The 18,136-nt window shown below is 52.4% G+C and overlaps 6 protein-coding genes across 6 annotated transcripts; 2 read left to right on the top strand and 4 right to left on the bottom strand.

Annotated features, from left to right (window-relative positions):
* Window positions 1-1,613: 1,613 nt before the first annotated feature.
* Window positions 1,614-2,574, bottom strand: CTRU02_213705 (uncharacterized protein; the record flags this gene model as incomplete). The annotated part of the gene is made up of 2 exons (XM_070206108.1): window positions 1,614-1,964; window positions 2,101-2,574. The coding sequence occupies 2 exons, from the start codon at window positions 2,572-2,574 to the stop codon at window positions 1,614-1,616; spliced, it is 825 nt and encodes a 274-aa protein (XP_070060140.1).
* An 842-nt stretch (window positions 2,575-3,416) lies between these two features.
* CTRU02_213704 (uncharacterized protein) lies at window positions 3,417-4,819 on the top strand (the record flags this gene model as incomplete). The annotated part of the gene is made up of 5 exons (XM_070206107.1): window positions 3,417-3,590; window positions 3,648-3,684; window positions 3,740-4,181; window positions 4,230-4,294; window positions 4,341-4,819. 5 exons carry the CDS (start codon window positions 3,417-3,419, stop codon window positions 4,817-4,819), a joined length of 1,197 nt encoding a protein of 398 aa, XP_070060139.1.
* A 141-nt stretch (window positions 4,820-4,960) lies between these two features.
* Window positions 4,961-6,277, bottom strand: CTRU02_213703 (carboxymethylenebutenolidase; the record flags this gene model as incomplete). The annotated part of the gene is made up of 4 exons (XM_070206106.1): window positions 4,961-5,270; window positions 5,322-5,509; window positions 5,559-5,953; window positions 6,010-6,277. The coding sequence occupies 4 exons, from the start codon at window positions 6,275-6,277 to the stop codon at window positions 4,961-4,963; spliced, it is 1,161 nt and encodes a 386-aa protein (XP_070060138.1).
* Window positions 6,278-7,861: 1,584 nt separating this feature from the next.
* CTRU02_213702 (uncharacterized protein) lies at window positions 7,862-9,218 on the top strand (the record flags this gene model as incomplete). Its single annotated transcript, XM_070206105.1, has 3 exons — window positions 7,862-8,002; window positions 8,030-8,695; window positions 8,748-9,218. 3 exons carry the CDS (start codon window positions 7,862-7,864, stop codon window positions 9,216-9,218), a joined length of 1,278 nt encoding a protein of 425 aa, XP_070060137.1.
* Window positions 9,219-11,350: 2,132 nt separating this feature from the next.
* On the bottom strand, window positions 11,351-12,907 carry CTRU02_213701 (C6 zinc finger protein; the record flags this gene model as incomplete). The annotated part of the gene is made up of 3 exons (XM_036729964.1): window positions 11,351-11,940; window positions 11,998-12,514; window positions 12,671-12,907. The coding sequence occupies 3 exons, from the start codon at window positions 12,905-12,907 to the stop codon at window positions 11,351-11,353; spliced, it is 1,344 nt and encodes a 447-aa protein (XP_036578225.1).
* A 994-nt stretch (window positions 12,908-13,901) lies between these two features.
* CTRU02_213700 (ste ste20 paka protein kinase) lies at window positions 13,902-16,560 on the bottom strand (the record flags this gene model as incomplete). Its single annotated transcript, XM_036729965.1, has 3 exons — window positions 13,902-14,311; window positions 14,361-14,460; window positions 14,512-16,560. 3 exons carry the CDS (start codon window positions 16,558-16,560, stop codon window positions 13,902-13,904), a joined length of 2,559 nt encoding a protein of 852 aa, XP_036578226.1.
* Window positions 16,561-18,136: the final 1,576 nt, after the last annotated feature.

The raw sequence follows: 18,136 nt of genomic DNA, 5'->3' as shown, positions 1-18,136 counted from the left end.
TGATCCGCACGAAACAAGGCATGCGCCCAACACGTCTACCTGAATGGAAACATTCCTAAGCAGAAGCATGACTCTCTGCCTTCGAGCTGGTTGGCTGAGAACATACACACGTTCTAGACTTCATCCTCAGTCGTATCTGCATTTCGATTCATGGGCAAAGGGGTGGAGCAGTGTCTGAGGGCCGATACTACGAAGCACGACATACGCAAGCAAGGGCAGCAGCGACGTAACGTCGCTCATCGAAAAGCAGTGAAGAATACTACCGATGGCGAGCGCTCTGACGATTGCGAAGCGGGTTGTGATTTCCGTACCGTTCATGCGGTAGTCTGCGGCTCGGGGTTCGTCCCATTTTGGGCCGGGCCCCTGGCGGCGCCCCCACCCGTTGTTGTTCTGCTGATTGCGGTGTAGCACCAGTTTTGGCAGTACTACGTAGTATGTAGTTGGCTGCACAATAGTGAGGTGATTGTGCATATCTGCAGCAGTTTGGGTGTACCGATACGGCGCGCGGCCGCCGTGGCGCCAACCGAAAAAAGCAAAAGAAGCCGGAAACCTTTTCTTCTTTCTCTCTAGACGTGAACCGCGAACCAACACCACCAAGACTCGGTTCCGGATATCCCAGACACAACTGCCGAGCCGTTTTGGCCGCCACCTTTCTTCCAACTACATCTGCTTCACCAACCAGTACGTTCCATCACAAACCCTAAAAGTTGGTGAGTGCAAAGAACTCTCTCGGTGGGTTTGCATCCATCCATATATCACTTCCATTGGTCTGCATTTGTTCCACCCATCAAACCGGGAAAAACCCCCCTTTTCTTCAGGGAAACCTGGGTAGAAGATTCCACATCTCCACTGAAACTGCCGGGGACCCTTCGTAGAGAAGGATATACTGCGTACGATGCCATGAGGATTGTGGAGCGGTGCCTGCCGGGGGATAGACACCGGAGATCTCGCAAGGACCCGTTCTTTAGGAGATAAATAAATTTTGAAAATGAGAAAGAAAAAGAAGGGGAAATAAAAAAAAGGCAACACGCACGTGGGCGGTAGGGTACCAGCTTACTGATTGCGACTGTTCCCCGATCCTCCGGTTCCTGAGATGAAGAGGTGGGCTGTTTTCTGCCTCCCAATCGTCTGTTCATCGGTTACGGGACCCTTTTTGGGTGGTTTGTGAAGAGGAATCCGGACGAAAGAGGGAGGCAATGCAATCTTTTTTTCTATTTTTTCCCCAGGTTGCATCTGGTCCCTGTCTCCTGCAGGGGAAGGTTTCTGAGGCTTCGCAGGCGCATTTCCGCATCCTGAGAACATACCTTGTAGTCGGCGACCAGTATGGAAATACTACGGGCAACGTCCGGCGGCGCTCACGCACAGACGAACATTTGGGGAACTGCTCAATGAAGCTATCCTCGAACGATTCACGAATGATTCCGCAGTAGATATTTTTTTTCCAACTAGGCTAGGCGCAGCTGGTTAATTATTGCTTATTATTCCTTCTACCAAGGGCCTCTATCCACAACTTGTCTGGTCGGCAACGCCGAGGAAATACTGCCCCAAAGCTTCAAATAACAAGTCACTGGATTCCACTACACGGCCTTATTTCCGCCCCATCCTTCGCATGCTTACGAGAGCTTGGCCTGGCCGTTCTTGACCGCCAGCTCGACGCCCTCGATAACGAGGTCCGGACGGGACAGGAAGGGCGAGTGCGAAGTGTTGGCGTAGAACGTGGTGTAGCCAGACGGGAACTGAGCGGCCATAGCCTCCTGCGTGGCCAAGGGGATGGCCTGGTCCGCCTCGCAGTGGAAGTACATGACCTCGATGCCCTGGTTCCAAGGCTCATAGGTGGCAGGGTCGGAGAAAACACGCTTCGACTCCCAACTCAGCTCAGCAATCGCCTTGGCCTTGAGAATAGGGTCGACATCGGCGTAGAAGATGGTCTCGGGTGTGTCGGCGTAGACCTTCTCACCCTGTTGATGGTGTTAGTAGTTGTCTTGGTTAACGCTCCTGCAGCCTCTGCATTTTTACATGTTGTACGAGGGCTAGGATATACAGAACGGCAAATGTACACAAGAAAACGTCAAGAAACTGGCGGGGCGTATCAAGACTTACATCAATTCTCATCCAGGGAAGAAACTCTCCACTCAGCATATCCACAAGGCTGGTGCCGCTGGGCGCAGCAAAGGCGCTCAGGTACACCATCATGATGATACCACCTGTCTCGTTGGCGGCAGCGCGCTGCTGCCAGCCGAGATCCTTGACGGCGTTGCTGCCGACCAAGCCGCCGTACGAGTGGACGACGAGCACGATCTGCTTGCCAGCATCGGCGAGAGTCTCGAGAGTTGCACGCAGAGCGGCAGCATCCTCCTCGAGACCCACGGTAGCAGGCTCGGCACCGACTGATGGAAGCGTCACAGCCTCGGAGGCATATCCCTTGAGCGTGAGACCGGCGCGAACAAGATCGAAGGACTGCGGGCCGTGCCAGGCACCCGGGGTGAAGACCACAGTGGGCAGCTCGGCTGCGGGCAGAACGGCTGCGGACACCGCAAGGGCCGAGGTGAGGAGGAGGGCAATGTTGCGGAACATTTTGGATAGAGTGGTTTGCCAAGGGTGGGATGACACAGATAACTGCCGATCGATACTTGATAAAGACGTATTAATTAAGAAGTATGGTGTAGAGGCGCAAGGAGACGTTTAAAGAACAATCAAGTTGGGATTGGATAATCCAGTGACTTGTCAGACGAGGCGGAAAGGAGAAACAATTAGGGGCGCCGAGCGTGAAGAAAGCCAAGAAGCAGCTGTCATCAGGAGCGACGAAGTAGGTGGTTTTATCCTCATCAACAATACTGTAGTTGAGCCAAGCCCGATATCTGCTCAATGCCGTGGCCCATGTGTCCACGCAACCCATGATGTTCCCCCTTTCCCAATGAAGAGTGAATATTGGAGATGACGTCCTGATTGAGCTGTCGAATGGGGCATATCGACAGTAGTACTGACGATGGGTCGTTCTCTGTAGATAGTTGCTGCGATCAGACGTCGCATTCGGTGTCCAGGGTCGTGAGGTGCCACCTTGTAAGGACAAGGGCTCCTCATCGCCGTTGTATTGCAGTGTCATTGGGTATCCCAGTGCGACATGCCCCTCAAAGGGGCCGATGGGCCATTCTGTCGCTGCCGTCCGGCATGCCGTCGCCCTTCGAATGTCGAGTCAGTTGCACCTCACCACTTTTTATCCCAGCATGGTGTCGACAAAAACATGTATAAGGACTTGGAGAATGCGCCAACAGCTCTCCTATTGGGGCCCATTTTGTTCCTGTTCGAGTTGATTTCGTCCACGTCTCATTTCATCTCTTTATATTTTATTGCCAGCGCTCAGATATTTGTTTTTCCGCCGACCATCCCGGTTTCCAGCTTGCCTTGTTTCAGTTTACATGGCCGACACTGCGCCTCTACAAGACCCTCTAGCGGATAGAGGGCCAGAACTGAGTGGCACCACCACGGCGCTACTTGTTCTCGCGACGGTATTCGTAGGATTGCGGTTCTGGGCGCGATGGACGGTTGGGTTTCACTACGGCCTCGATGACTGGTTCATGGTGGTTGGATTGGTGCGCCCTGCGGTCTTATACAGAGTGACAAAAGGAGGCTAATGAATCGTCTATCAGTTGTTTACCTTTGTTGCCGGAGCTCTCAACTATGCTAGTAAGCGAAGAAGCCACAAAACCTTTAGGTGGAATATCGACTTACTTGATGATAGTGATCGCGCAAGGTCTGGGACGTCATGCCGTAACTCTATCCCTGAACCAACAGGTGGAATTCCTCAAGCTTCTGCTAGCATTCGAGTGCATATATGTCACCGCCGTCATGTTCGTCAAGCTCTCGCTGCTGCTGATGTATCGCCGTATCTTCCCGTCTAGGGGTTTCAAAATCTCGGCCATAATTTTGGGAGCCATCACCATTGCTTGGTGGATATCGATTGTCCTAGTCTGTGTCTTCCAGTGTACGCCAGTAGCCAAAGCATACATGCCATGGATAGATGGCACTTGTATAGACCTCAAGGCCTCGTTCATTGGGAACGCCATTCCTAACATCCTGACGGACGTCGCGATTCTCTGCCTGCCCATCGGTCAGGTATGGAGGCTTCAGGTAACACTTGTGCAGCGCCTGTCGCTATGCTTCATGTTTTTGTTAGGTGGATTGTAAGTCCCGGTAATTCTTGGTAAGGAGGAAGTGGCTAACGAGAGTAGTGTCCTGTTCGCTAGTATCTACCGCTTCACGACGATTATGCAATTCGAAATCGCGGACACAACATGTAAGCAACCGATGCTGGAGGCTATACTCAGTGCTAACCTCTCTAGGGACTCTTGCAACGGCATGCACATGGTGTGTCGTTGAGTGCGCTTGTGGTGTGATTAGTGCATGCCTGCCAACACTCCGGCCGCTCATGGTCAAGGTCTCTTCGCAATTTGGAAGCATAGCAACCAAATACAACCTTTCTGGTGGACAGAGTGGTGGTCGTGCCACCAAAATGGGCAGTCGTGGTCCTACGGAACTCATAACAATCGGAGGGACCGGTGGCAAATCGGCCGATAAAGGTTTCAAGCGTCTCGGGACTGAAGACGGCAAGTACGGTGTCACAACAAGTGTCACCGGACGAACCGAACGGACTGTTAAGGACCAAAACGAATTTGATTCAGACGAAGACCTTACGATTCAAGGCGGCATCCGCATCAAGGTCGATCAGGAGGTACGCTGGGGCGAGGAAAACAAGAAGTATCAGGGGTCACATTACCAGGCTTCCTCGAGAAGCACTTCACCTTCTGGCCCTAGAATGTAGATCATGATTTGCTGATGAGTGGTATGTAGAACAATAGCCGAACCTAATAAACTAAACAGAAAGTCCTCGTCATTAGACTAAACAATCCATCGTTTAAAGTGACTCACCTCCGTTCAATATTGAGCAAATCACAAGGGCCGACTAAGCGTCGACTTCTCTCGTCCTGTATTCAAACATACTATTCGACTTAACCGCGCCCTCGTCCACAAGCTTCTGCGCAGACTCCACGCCGGCCACGGGCAACCGGTACTCGAACTTTTTACCACTAGACGGGCCGTTACCGTTGGTTTGGTATGGGAAGGGAAGATACTCCGGAAGCAGACCGAGCTGGCGCAATGCGGTTGCCTGGTCCCATGCAATGTGCTCGTGATGGAGGTGGTCTCCTCGGACATTGACAACACTGGTGAATGGGATGGAAAGGTGTTTTCCAGTTGGTGGAACCCCGGGAAGGCTATCGACAAATCAGAACAAACAGAATGGCATGTTATCGGAGCGCGCTTACAGCCAGTCTATGACCCTATCGTGGGTACACTTGAAAACAAACTCGTCGATCACTCGATCAATGCCGATTGTACGGCTTACCAACTCCAGCTCAGTGTCATCGGGGTTGTTGAAGACGAAATGATCTCTGTAAAAGCTGGAAAGATGGGCTCGACCTATACCGCCAGTGAGCGTAGGGATGTGGTTGACCTCCTAGCTGTCAGTGCTGCATACATTCACCTAGATTCGAGACACCTACATAGGGCTGCTCCACCATGGTGGCCATGGTTTTCTCGACATTTCGTTCTCCAAACTCGAAGAGAGTGTGCTCTTCCCAGACAGCCTCAAGATCGAAATAGGGCCCTCCGAGGATGGGTTTCAAAAAAGTCAACGTGCGGGTATGGGCTAAACCGGCAGCATTGGCATTGAAATTGGGGTGTCTCGGGATTAAAAAGAATTCGCCTGCCCGAGTTGAGGCATAAGAGTATGCTTTGGATGGTGGGTTTGTCTGAGGGATGTCGATTTCGGCCCCGATAAGATGTGATAGAGTGGGAATGTTAAGAGACTGAGAGAAGTTGAAGAATACAGCGGCCTTGATTTCGGGATACTTCTCCAATGCTTTGACAACATGCGGAGACGGTGCGGCAAGACAGGCTGCCAAATGTGATTAGGTGGTCAACTCGGCGTATTTATCGTTACAGAGAACTCACCGATAACACCGAACTTGTACTTGTCATCACAGCTATCGAGGGCTCTGAGTTTTTCGATTGCAGAACTGACGTTCTGGGCAACTTGGTTGTCTTCAGGCGTTACAACAACTTGAGCGATTGCATAACCCTCTTCGGCCCATTTCTGAGCCGGCGGAGGATCCAAGATCTCATCATGCTTGGTCAGATCGATCCCTTGTTCAATCAATATGATGAGGCCGGGGCCGTGACCGCGTCGGGAGAGTGGCGGCTGGATCGTGATGGCAGACATGGTACATTAAATTCGGATTTTGCAGCTTCGAGAGATTCCTTGTTCGTCGAGAATTGGTGTTGAAAGCGTGAGTCGTTACGCAGCTTCCTTCTCTTCTGTTCATCCAGAGGAAGGTGAGATAGGCCTCCACTTGATGCAACCCCCGCTCGACGTAGCGACTCCTTCCAACTCCATTCCAGATAAGGCAGCTCCGGGTCGGCAAGCACCCCTCTATGCAACTACCCCGACCACTGCAGCGTTCGTCGCGGTCTGCATTGTCTATCGCTCACTAGCGGCTGCAGCAGTTGTAGGTGAGGTCATCGCAGGATTTTGGGTAGTGTCAATTCAGATTTCTCTTTCCAGGTGATGGTTGGCGGTCGTCAACAATGACATCTTTGACGTGCATCTAATGTTTCTCTCAAAGTTTGGCGCCAGTAGGGGGTATAATAAGCCACTCCAGGAACACACTACTAGCCAAGGCTAGCCAGAGTCTCGGCACAATGCCCTATTAAACATGTCATTGTTTGTTCTTCATAGGGCACAGTTTCGTCGGCGAACTGCAAACCTGATCACTAGTGTAAATGGCGTTGCGCAATTGGTACGATATGACACTGGCCAGATGCAGAATGCAAGGGACGAATGCAGGGGTATCACAGAGCGGGCGGCACACCCCTAATGGGGATTCTGCGTGCAACAACACCCGCGAAGGGAAAAAAAGAAAGCTCCTAAGACCAAACCCGCTGATTGGGGGCCAGGGAACAGCCCATTGAAGAACATCACCTTCAACTGTTCCTCGGTAAAGGGTACGTGCATTGCGAGTGCCGCCCCGCCGGGTCTGTGGGGTGTCCCGGCCGCCAGATCGGAGGGTTCCACAGGAAACGCGGACAGTGGTGTACATAGAATTCTGGCTCTTGGTAAGTCGCCGGGTGGGTGGAGAGATGTCATATGTCGATGTGTATCCGGCACGAAGCGCCCCCACCACATTGCATATCCTTCGAACCTTCAGAGCCACAGATTATGGACATCCTCATTCTCGATGTTGGTGCTGGCTGTCTTATCGTCCGGCCACGTACCACACCACTGTGACAGCTCCTGACGACTTTCCTGGCTGCCACTACCAGTAGTGGGAGACCAGCTAGCCCAGGCGAGGGTGAACCATCTTTCAACCCATGAACTCTAAACAGCATTCCTTCCCTTTAATTCCCATCAGTCTAGCCCACCCCTCCCTAAATAGCTGCTGTCACACACGCTACGCAACGCGGACGCTAGATGGATGCCAGATGGAGCTCCCTGGCGTCCGTCATGCATCGACTTGGGTCCCTTGTTCTGATGCGACTTTCCTCTGACAAGAGACCAACTCACTCCAACTTTCCACTTTCATTTTCGAGTGCTCTCCTTCCAATTACCACCGTTATCCAGACAGAGTCGCCTTGTGACTTTTGCTTCTGCCTTCGAGCCCTCTAGTCACCTGTTCCTTTTGTTTATTTGCTCATTTGGTCAGTTAACAGCGGCTGTGGCCACGAGCTTCTGGATCGGCGAGCATTGGGCCCGAGCACTTTTTCGAATTCCGAGTTTAGTTTTTCGCCCATCAACACAGCCGAAACCATGGCGTCGAGCTTTCCGGCCAACAAACAAACTGTCGTTGGGCTACTCATGTTTCTCCTCGTCCTTTGGACGCTATCAACGTTTACGCAGACAACACCGAACACGCCCGCGCGTATTGTAAGTATCCCAAGGGCGTTCCCGTCGAGGTCTCTGACATTCTCTCTGTAGACACATCAGCAGTCTGGAGACGCCATCGCGCCCTTACGGAATCCTGATTCCCAGTCCGACAGCAAATCCAACAGTAAAACCGGCAAGCCATCACCAGATAAATCGAAGTCACCCCCGGGCGCATCCCATCCAGATAAGGCGCCCCAGGTCTCGCTTCCGCCATGGTATAAGGAAGATGATGAAAAGGCCGATGCTAAGGCTTCCAATCAGCCCGAAAAGGCGACGCCGTCCGCAGTAGATGGTGCGGCAGGCAGCTCGAACAAGCCTGGCTCATCATCTTCTGACTCGTCCAAGCCCGCGTCTTCGCCTGCCAAAGGCAAGACACTGATCCTCTACGCCTTCGCCGAGTCCGCTCCTGCCCTCGACAACCTCCAATTCTTTATCAAGCAGGGTTTGCATGACGCCGCCGATTTTGTGTTTCTCCTTAATGGCGAGACAAACGCATCGAGCATTATACCCGAGAAGAAAAACATTAGGGTTGTCAAACGTGACAACACCTGCTTCGATCTCGGCGCTTACGGGGAGGTCCTTCGGGAGAATGACTTGTACAAGAAATACAAGCGATTCATCATGATGAATGCGAGCATTCGCGGTCCATTCCTCCCTCACTGGGCCAAATCCTGCTGGAGTGACCTGTACTTGGATCGTGTTACCGACAAGATCAAGGTAAGACCCCCCTGAAACTGTGCAACTGCGCACCGATCCTGATGTGATCTAGTTGGTTGGTATGACCGGCAACTGTTGGCCCCGGTTCCACGTACAATCCATGATCTGGGCCACGGACGATATTGGCATTGATTTGCTCCTCCATCCTCCTCCAAACTCCTCTGATCCTGATCAATTCGGCAACGAAAATGACGCGGTTGGCCTCGCTGGCTGCTACGATGGCTGGAACCATGCGGTGCATGCTGAAGTTGGTGCTACGGGCCTCTTCACGAAGCAAGGATATGAGGTAGATCTGATGATGACGGCTTTTCACAGCTCCAAGAAGTATATTGAGGAGTGCGACACTTCTCATAACGGGGACGTACTTTGGAATGGCGCGTATTTTGGGACGAACGTGCATCCATACGAGACGATTTTCATCAAAGCCAACCGAAACATCGACCCTGTGCTTATTGATCACTTGACGACGTGGCAACAGGCCTCGGGCTACAGCAGTTACGATGTTTGTGGCACAAGTTCTTAGCGATATTGTCTAGTTGGTACTGTTGTTTCATTCAGGCGCTTGGAGTTGGAGGACCATGTATTGATGCCATCCACGGACGGGAAATTGAGGCTTGGAAGGATATGGGATTTTGGAATCTACACTTTATAATGGCAGTCAAGGTTACATCGTTGCAACCTAGTGACAACATGCTACCTCCCCCCCCTTTTTTTTTCCTTTTTTTTTTTTTGGTGTGGAATCCATTCAGTAGCTTCTATTTCGTGAACCCCTCACCCTTTGAAGTGGAACGTGCTCACTTGACAGCTCTTGGGGCGTTTCGAGTAGAGAAACAAACCACCGGCGTCACAACTACATGCTTGTTGGAAAACGAGCCTTTCGCCTCTCTGGTTATGGGTCCAACTAAAAGCCCTGCAGGCCATCGTGTAAATGGAGCGCTAATTATTGGTATGATCTCCTCAGGTCCTATTGTTCAGCTGTGCATGCGTCTCGAGAGTGGCTCTAAGGCCATCGTCTGCATTGGCGTCTCAATAGTACATGTCCTAAAATTCATCCAGCACAATGACCTCGGGTTCTGTTTCATCCCTAGAATGGCTAGTGCCCTTACATGCCTTGCTATATTGCGGAAATTACTACGAATCATGGTAGTGTCTCAGACCTCTGAGATAATGTTTCCTCTAAGGCCCGCTCTGAAGGTGTGAAATTATGGGTTTTTGGAGTGACGTTTTGGTCTCTGATAAAGAAGAAAAGAAAGGAAGCTACCGTATCCATTGAGGCTACAACAGAGGCAACTTGGCGGTAGCTTGAAGGCTGAGACAAAGGTCTCTGAACTGGTTGAAGAATACTTCCGAAACGAGCATCTCGCAGGCCCGTGGTGTTCTTGGCTGAACTACTTGGGCCAGCCCCATTGCAAAGCTAAGAAACAATGGCACCAGGGCCGCGAAAATACGGCATATGTGCTGTGAACACGCGTCAATGAAGATTTTGATATTATGGTGTGCGTGGCATGGTCGAGACCCATCTCTTTCATGTTTGTTTGTCTGACTCAACACTATTAAAAATAAAATAAAAACGTCTATCTTGTTGCTAATTCATTAAAGGTAAAGTGGTTGCCCGTTCAATGCAAAGTCTGGCAAACATGGTGCAAGTCTCGGTTTCAACGGAATCTTAAAAGAAAACCGAACTAACAGATATTGCCGTCATAAATCCGAGTTTGCATTTTTTCGAAGAAACGTTATATGAAAGCTTATTATCGGGAGATACCGTAAATGATGTTTCCCCCGTCCAACCCGCCTTCCCAAGTACGGGCCGGGCGTGGAGTTGGAAACAATCAGGCTCAGGCTAGGTGGCATCACTCAAATTCCACACATGTTTCCTTGGCTGTTCCAATCTACAAGCCTCTGAATAATAATACTATACGTACATAATACTGAGAACAACTGGCAACTATCTCTGGCTTATAGATGGCATGCACACATGTATTGTCTGGCTTTATTTAAGGCCGAAGTCGTCATGGTTGATGGCTTGTCGGAAAGACATGGGGTATACCAACAGTCTCAATACATGGTACCAGGTCATTGATGGTATGGATCTGCGCGGCAGACGACGCGCTGAGGCAGCAATTGAAGGGCACTTGGGCATGTCTCAAAATCACTAGCATATACCAGTATTCCAGCTTGTTGTACGGTGACAATGTAATGGCGCTTAGCCCTTCTACGATCTATTATCGTCTCTGTGGCGTTCTGGGACTGAACGATTTGACTGAATGGGGGCTCCCCTGTGTGTCAGGAACCGACCATTTAACCGCGTATATCCAAGATTCATGCTGCGCCAACTGCGTCTCCATAGTTATATTTCCGAGGGAAAGGGGGGGAACGGAGGAGTCGAGCTGCATTTATTTAAAAACCTCAACGTTGAAGCGCCATTAGAGAATATAATCAAGACCCGGCTCAATCACTCATGTCACCTTGCAACAACAGTCATTTGGCGTCAAGGGGACGTTTTTTGGAAAAGGGAATAAAATACATCGACGATATCAAGCAGCAAGACCGCCTCTGCCTCAGCCTCGTTTGGCATCCCGCCTATACATGTTGCCGTGAACACCATACATACTTCATTCATAGTACATCAGCCACACCACAACGAAACAAATTTCATCACGGGGGCACCCATCCGAGCTCCTCAATAGGCCACTGGATCCAGAGCCGATGATCCTGATCCAACAAGGTCCACGCCCTCGAAATTAGATGCGTCGCCCACCCTTGAAGCCACCACTCATTCTCGAGCCTCTTGAGAAGGATGCAAAAGTGCGAAAAGATGGCCACGGCCTCTTGCGTCGCCCCTGGTGACTTCAACAAGGGTAAAAACTCTTCGGCCATGAGGTACTTCCACACGAACGCGTCGGTGATGTCCATACCGCGCCCACCGTCCCAGAGAAACACGCTCAACGTCCGCCGCAGCTCATCGATGGCGCGGTTGTAGATCGGCAACAGCTCCGGGTTCGCGCATGTCTTGTTGACGAGCCGTTGAAGGTCAGCCAACAAGTCCGACTGGACCTTGGATTCGTCGCGAGTGTGTATGAACCGCTCACGGCCGTGAGTAAACATGGGGAGCAAGGGGCCGGTGTAAGACCGGGGGTCCAGAATCTTAATCAGGCCTCGGGTGCCGCGAAGGAGGAACATCCAATCCGGAAAAGAGGACTCGCCCATAATTAGGGAATCGGAGGATCTGCGGGGACATGCAAGAGCTGCAATCATCAGTCACTATGGCCAGCTTGACGACTATTGGGGGGAGTAAGGCATACCAAAGAAAATGGTGAGCACTGAGAAAAGGTAAAGCTTCTCGCAGTTCTCGCTATCCAGAGCACCCATCAGGCCCATGGCTGTTCGACTTGCCATCTGATGGTATGTCAGTGCCCTACTGATGAAAAAATCGCGCCTCTCCGGCCGATGATGGGCGAGATGAAGTGCCGAGACGGCCAGCAAAGCGCGCATTACATAGTCACACTCAAGAGCGAGTCTGACAACAGGCACTTTCCACATCTGCCGCACCAAGGGGTCTGTCGAGAGCGTGTTGTAGGCAAACGTAGTAAAGTTATGCATCAATTCCAGGTCGATAAGATTAAGTGAAAGGTCGTCAATCCCGCCGCCACCTCCGAAACCCGTGATGGCGCCGTGTGTGCCGTTACTGGGACCCGACGTCTGAGTACCGCCCGGTGAACGGGGAACAGATGACGATGATGAATGGCGTTGAGATTGGAGAAAGTCACACGGAACGGCGTGCTTGATGCAGTTCCGGCAGGATGGCTTGTGTTCATCACACTAGGGTTGTGTTAGTCTGTGTCTGTGCTACCTTGATGAGAGACAAGCGGCGTTCGATCGGGGCGTCATAACGGTGATATGAGAGACCTTGGAGATAAATGGCTGAACGGTCTCACTCCTCCACCGTCAAGCCTCTCGCACGAGGTCTGAACTCACCTTGATTTTCCGGTTCTTACATGTCCTACACCCAGTCCTTGATTTGGGATGCGAGCGTCGCGAGACGACAGATGTCGCACCCAAACCGCCAACGACATTCCCTACTGATGTCGAGGCTATGGCGGAACCACTCACTGCGGCCGTCATGGCCGCATTAGGTGTCGTCGCCATGGCTGTCGGTGTCGAGTCCGGCGCTGAGCACGACGACCCTCCGGACCCATCCATTGGGCTTTCCATCCCGGGGGCTGAACTGTCAGCCAGCCGGGGGCCGTACGATCTAATGCCACCTAGCGGATCGGCCCTGCAGTAGTGATCGAAAATCGACTGGCGCACACTCGGCAGCCAGGCAGCTGGTAAAAACAAACGGCACCGGGGTTCAAGTTGCAGAGAAGGAAACAATTCGTTGGATGTGGTTGGCGGCGGCCTCGTTTTTCTCGGATGCCGCACTACGAGGAAATGCGAATACGAGACCAGCGGGGTTTCACAAGACGAAGACAGGGGCCGAGCGGGCCGAATCTTTACCGCGACTGGTGACTTTGAGGGGTTGCTTAGATCTTCTTCGACTCAACCAAGCAAATGTGTTGGTCAGTCAGTACGGTATAAACCTAGGTTGAGATATAAGCAACTCACCTCCGACATAACCTTGTGGCATCTACAACACTGGATTATTTATCAAACAAAAAGTCATCTCATTTTGTTTCTCACCAACTAGGGTCGTTATTCGTTGATCCTTTTCATTGAGACTATCTATCAGCGCTGCCTGGCCCCTCTACTCATGATGTTGCTCCTGTGAAACGCGAACAGCATGTCCGCTTCGCCCGTCTCGGATTGTTTTATTCCCCTCGATCAATGGAGTCACAGATATCACGGGCCATTCGTTCCCTTTAAATTACCGCTCGCCCTCGCCTCCCCTTCAGTGACTAAACAACTATGCAATGTGACCGAGACCATTAGCAAAAGATTCCCATGCCGCCATAAAAATGGGTTGAACGAAACATTTTGTCGTCCCCCGTGAGTCCGAAGGGTGTTGAGGATATCCGCGTCGATTCAAATGGTGAAAGTCATGAGTACGTCATAGTGAATGGGCGAGGGGAAGTCTCATGCAAGGTCGCAGATTGAGGCCTTGTTTCAGTGCCAGATATTGCACAAAATCACCGGTTCCATAAACGCCGCTTCTCACTATGGATGCAGTGCATCTGAACTGTAAATGTTCAGTCCCTTGCATGCCAGCTTATTTCGCGTGCTTCTTGAAGGCGAGAAGCTCAGACAAGCTGCCGAGCGGGCAGCCGTGCTTGAGGAAATCGTGTGCCAGGAGCTCGTCAGCAGATGCTCTACTCTTGACGTCCACACACAAGCAGACCGACAGAAAGGCCTTGAGTTCCTTGCTCAGCTTCTCGGGCTTCTTGAGGCGCGGCGTGCCGTTGGTTGCGATGAGATAGAGAGCCTTCAGAGGCTCCTCATTCAGGTAGGGCGGTTCGGACTCGATCATCTCAATAGCCATGATACCCAGCGACCAGATATCAACCTTGGGTCCGTACTCCTTCTGCTTGACAACCTCTGGTGCCATCCAGTATGGCGTTCCCACCATCGTCGCACGCTTCGACTTAGTCTCGGTGAGCTTGGCACAGAAACCGAAATCGGCTATTCCCGGTTAGTCAAGGCGCCTTAGGGAGGTTTGGGGTCTACTCACTAATTTTTACATTGCCACGAGCGTCCAAAAGTACGTTGTCACTCTTGATATCACGGTGGATGATGTTTTGAGAGTGCAAATGTTGCAGGCCACGACAAGTCTGTAGGTGTTAGTGTCATCGCCTGTAACTGCATAGTAAGTTATGTCTTACCTCAAGGCAAATTGTGGAGATTTGCTCTTCCGTGATGCTGGGGTTGTTGTCAATGACATCTGTCAAAGCACCTCCCTCCATGTATTCCATGACAACCCAAAGTTCGGCGTTGTTGTTGCGCAAGAAGGCATCGAGGAAGTTAACAATGTTGCGGTGTCTGCTGTCCTTCATGACCATAATCTCGTTAACAATCAGTTCTTTTCTGGGCTGGTGAGCAAGGTCCATCTGCTTAATGGCGACTTGAGCCTTGATACCCTGAGCACGCAGAACCTCGCGAGCGATGGGCGAAACAGCGCCCTCCTTGACCTTGGCGACGTAGACGGAGCCGGAAGCACCCTGTCCGATCTTCTTCTGCTTGGAATAGGAGAGGTTCGGGTCGTCCTTGGAGACAGCCTCCTTGAGCTTGGCCATGACTTCGCTTTCGGACATGGTCGACATGCGAACGTCCTTCTGGCGCTCCTGTGCGGGAGGCTTGGCCGTAAGAGCAGCCTCTGCGGCCTTGACGGCATCGCTCTGAGGCGCGGGCTGGGCCTTGGACACATTCAACGGCTTGACAGGGGCGGGTAGGCGAGACGGTGGTTGAGGTTGAGCTTGAGGAGGTTGCCTGGGCTGTTGCGGGCTTCCATTGGGATACCTCTGCTGCTGACTGGACTGGTCTGGCCGAGGCACACGCTGCTGCTGGTTGGGGTCCCGCATAGAGCTCGAGCTCTGCTGCGACGTCATTGGCGGGCGAGTAGGGGTGCCAGCAGTGGGCGGTGAAGGTGCTGGGCGCTGGGCACGAAGGCCGTTGACCTGTTGCTGTTGTGACGACTTTGGCGCCGGGGGGGCTGCTCTTGAGGGGTTGTACCTGTCTGTGGGGGGGATGGAAGAACTGCCACTGAAACCACCAATCTCCTGTTGAGCCGTCGGCGTCTTCGTCTTGGGAATAGAAGAGTTGAAGACCTCCAGGTCACGTCGGTTCTGCTCTTCAATCTCCCGTTCCCTCGCACGCTGCGCCTCCAGCTGCTTAAGACGTTGCTCTTCGCGAGGATCCGGCTGGTAGTTGGAGGCCATGCCCTGCATCTGTTGGCGTTGCTGTTGCTGCTCAGTTGGCGACGGCCGTCGCGCCTGGTTTTGTGACGAGGGCTGGGTGTTATAGCTGGGTTGACGCTGCGTCTGTGAAGGTGGGAGAGGCCGAGGCGGCGCAACACCGGTGCCACCGCCATAGCCCAGCTGCTTGTTCTGCTGGCTGGCGGCAGGCGGGGTGGGAGTAAGGCTGGAGTACTGCTGGGGGTTCTCGGCGCGCTTGGTCAAGTCGGAGTAGAAGTCGAGGACCTCGAATACGGCCTGGGGGTTGCGCTCATAGTCCTCCTTAGTGATGGCAGACGAATTAAGGAGCTTCGACCACTCGGGTGGCAGGCCAACGAACTCGCCGGTTTGGGGGTCAAAACCAACGTGCACTGCATGGGAGAAGTTGGTGGGGTTGCTGACACCGCCCATTCCAGGGCAGGCGCCATAGATGAGGTCAATCCATTCGTACAGGTCGTCGTCGCTCTTGACGCGAATCTGCAGGGTCTTGGTCTGCCCATCATCCTCGCCGGGGCTGTTGGAAGCGCCGCTAGGGTTTCTCTTGATCTCAAAGATAGTGCCCGCAGCCTCAACACGGCCGACGTTGACAACATCTTTTAGGTAGAGAGTGTACGAAACCTTGCCGCCCTCGGCCTTGTGGAAGTCGAGCGACTCTTTGCGCAGAATGAGGTATTTTTGCTTCCATGGGTTAATGAAGTTTTTGGATTCCTTCACCGATGCCCAACCCTCCTTCTTGACGGCAACGCCTCCCATACCATCCATTTGGTTCGACTGTTGGCGGGCAATCGGTAGGGAGATGGTGGAGCCGGTGTACGTCGAGGTCGCCGTGCTCCTGATGGGCGAGATGGCCATATTCGCCATGCTGCCAGGTAGGTTGTTATTGGGGACGAGGTTAAGACGAGGTCGATCGGTCGGTGGTCGTGGCGCCGGGCCTGGGTTCATGAACTGGCCGGACGAGTACACACTGCGTTCGTTAGCCATGATTGCGCAGCGTGGACGACGACGGCGGCTGGTTTGATCTGCATGCGACAAAGGACTCGAAATGAGGTTTGACTCGGTGGTTGCAATCAAATGGAAAGGAAGCAATGAAATGGCCGACCACGGGCGAATGAAGCGAACGATGGCGAAAAGGGGGCTTGGAGTATGGAGAGATGGGAAGTGTGGAATGGGAGCAGCACAATTAGCAGGCTGTTGGCTGTTGACAATCGGTGAGGTGCGCCATGACAGTTCGAGTCGAAATTAACCCCACTTCTAGCCTCACTGGAGGAATCGAGTCGAGTCGCTGCTTATTTGTGGGTGGGTGTGCTGCTGTGTGGCACAGGACCACTGCTGCTGCTGCTGCTAATGTGTGCTGTGTGCTGTGTAGTGGTGCCTACAAGCCTGAAAGACCTGCTTGTTTGTAGTGGAGATGGGACAGGAATGGGGGGGATGGGTGTGGGATGGGGACGGGATATAGCAACGCTGGTGCTGGTATTGGTGAAGTCGCAAGCAGTAACGGGCAAAAACCAAGCAGGAGAGATGCTTACCTATTTTGTGTCGCCATCTCTTTTCCTCCAGTGTCGGGCAGGGAAATGGCAGATGATTACAGTTTAATAGAGGCGGGTTGTTTCTGTGGCTGGCCTCGGATGTGAGGCCCCGGGCAATGGCTTAAGGTATGGAACACACGATGTTTCGTAGACTTGTTGGTACTCTGTACTCGTGCCTCCTGGGTCTCCGCTAATCTGCTGGCCTGCAGTGGGCTGTGGGCTATGGGCTATGGTTACGGTTACGGTTTGGTTCGGATGTCCAGCTCCTGGTTTTTTGCTTTCTTTTTTTCCCCCCAGGTATCTTTAGAATGAAGGATGGAACAAGGGTATGCGGGTAAATGAGGGAGACAATGTTGCCTGCTTCCAGAAGGTGTCTTGTCCTTCTTTGACGACAGCACTGAGCAGAGCAAATAGGGGGGTGCCAAAAGTGATTGCCGGACCACGAGTGCAGCTGTGCTAGCAAGAGACTGACGAAGGAGGAGCAGACAGAAGAAGGAAAAGGAGGAGGAAATGAACAGAGGAGAGCGAGGGAGTAAGCAAGCGAGCAGCGAAATTCAAGGACGAAAATCGGATGGGGGTGGGATTTCCCTTTCGGAGGCGGGTGGTTCTAGGAGGGGTGGATGGAATTCTTGTCTAGTCGTGGTCTGGTCTGTGGTCTGGAGGAAAGGGGCGACACGCCTCGGACGCCTTTGGTTGCTGTCGATCAGCCAAAAGGAGGGGAGGGACATGTGCTATGCAAGTCAAGCGGGTGTACAACTCCAGTCTATCCACTTCAGCTTCAGATTGTTGCACAAGATGAAGAATGCCACTGCTTTTTCCTCAGTCCCAGGTATAGAGTCGGATCCCGCAATGTGATGCCGGGCAGGGCTGGCTGATGCGGTGCAGTTGAACAATTGGGAACTGGACCCAGAGCCAAGAATTGATGCGTCGAAGCTATTTGGGGGGGAGACGTAGGGCGTCAAGGGACCTATCTTTGGTAGTCTTGGCCTTCTCTGTTCTCGTTTCGTACAGAATACCCAGCGGCACGGGAC

The sequence above is a fragment of the Colletotrichum truncatum genome (assembly GCF_014235925.2).
Source record: "Colletotrichum truncatum strain CMES1059 chromosome Unknown Contig_0010, whole genome shotgun sequence".
Classification (NCBI taxonomy): domain Eukaryota; kingdom Fungi; phylum Ascomycota; class Sordariomycetes; order Glomerellales; family Glomerellaceae; genus Colletotrichum; species Colletotrichum truncatum.
This window is presented reverse-complemented; position numbering and strand designations above follow the sequence as displayed.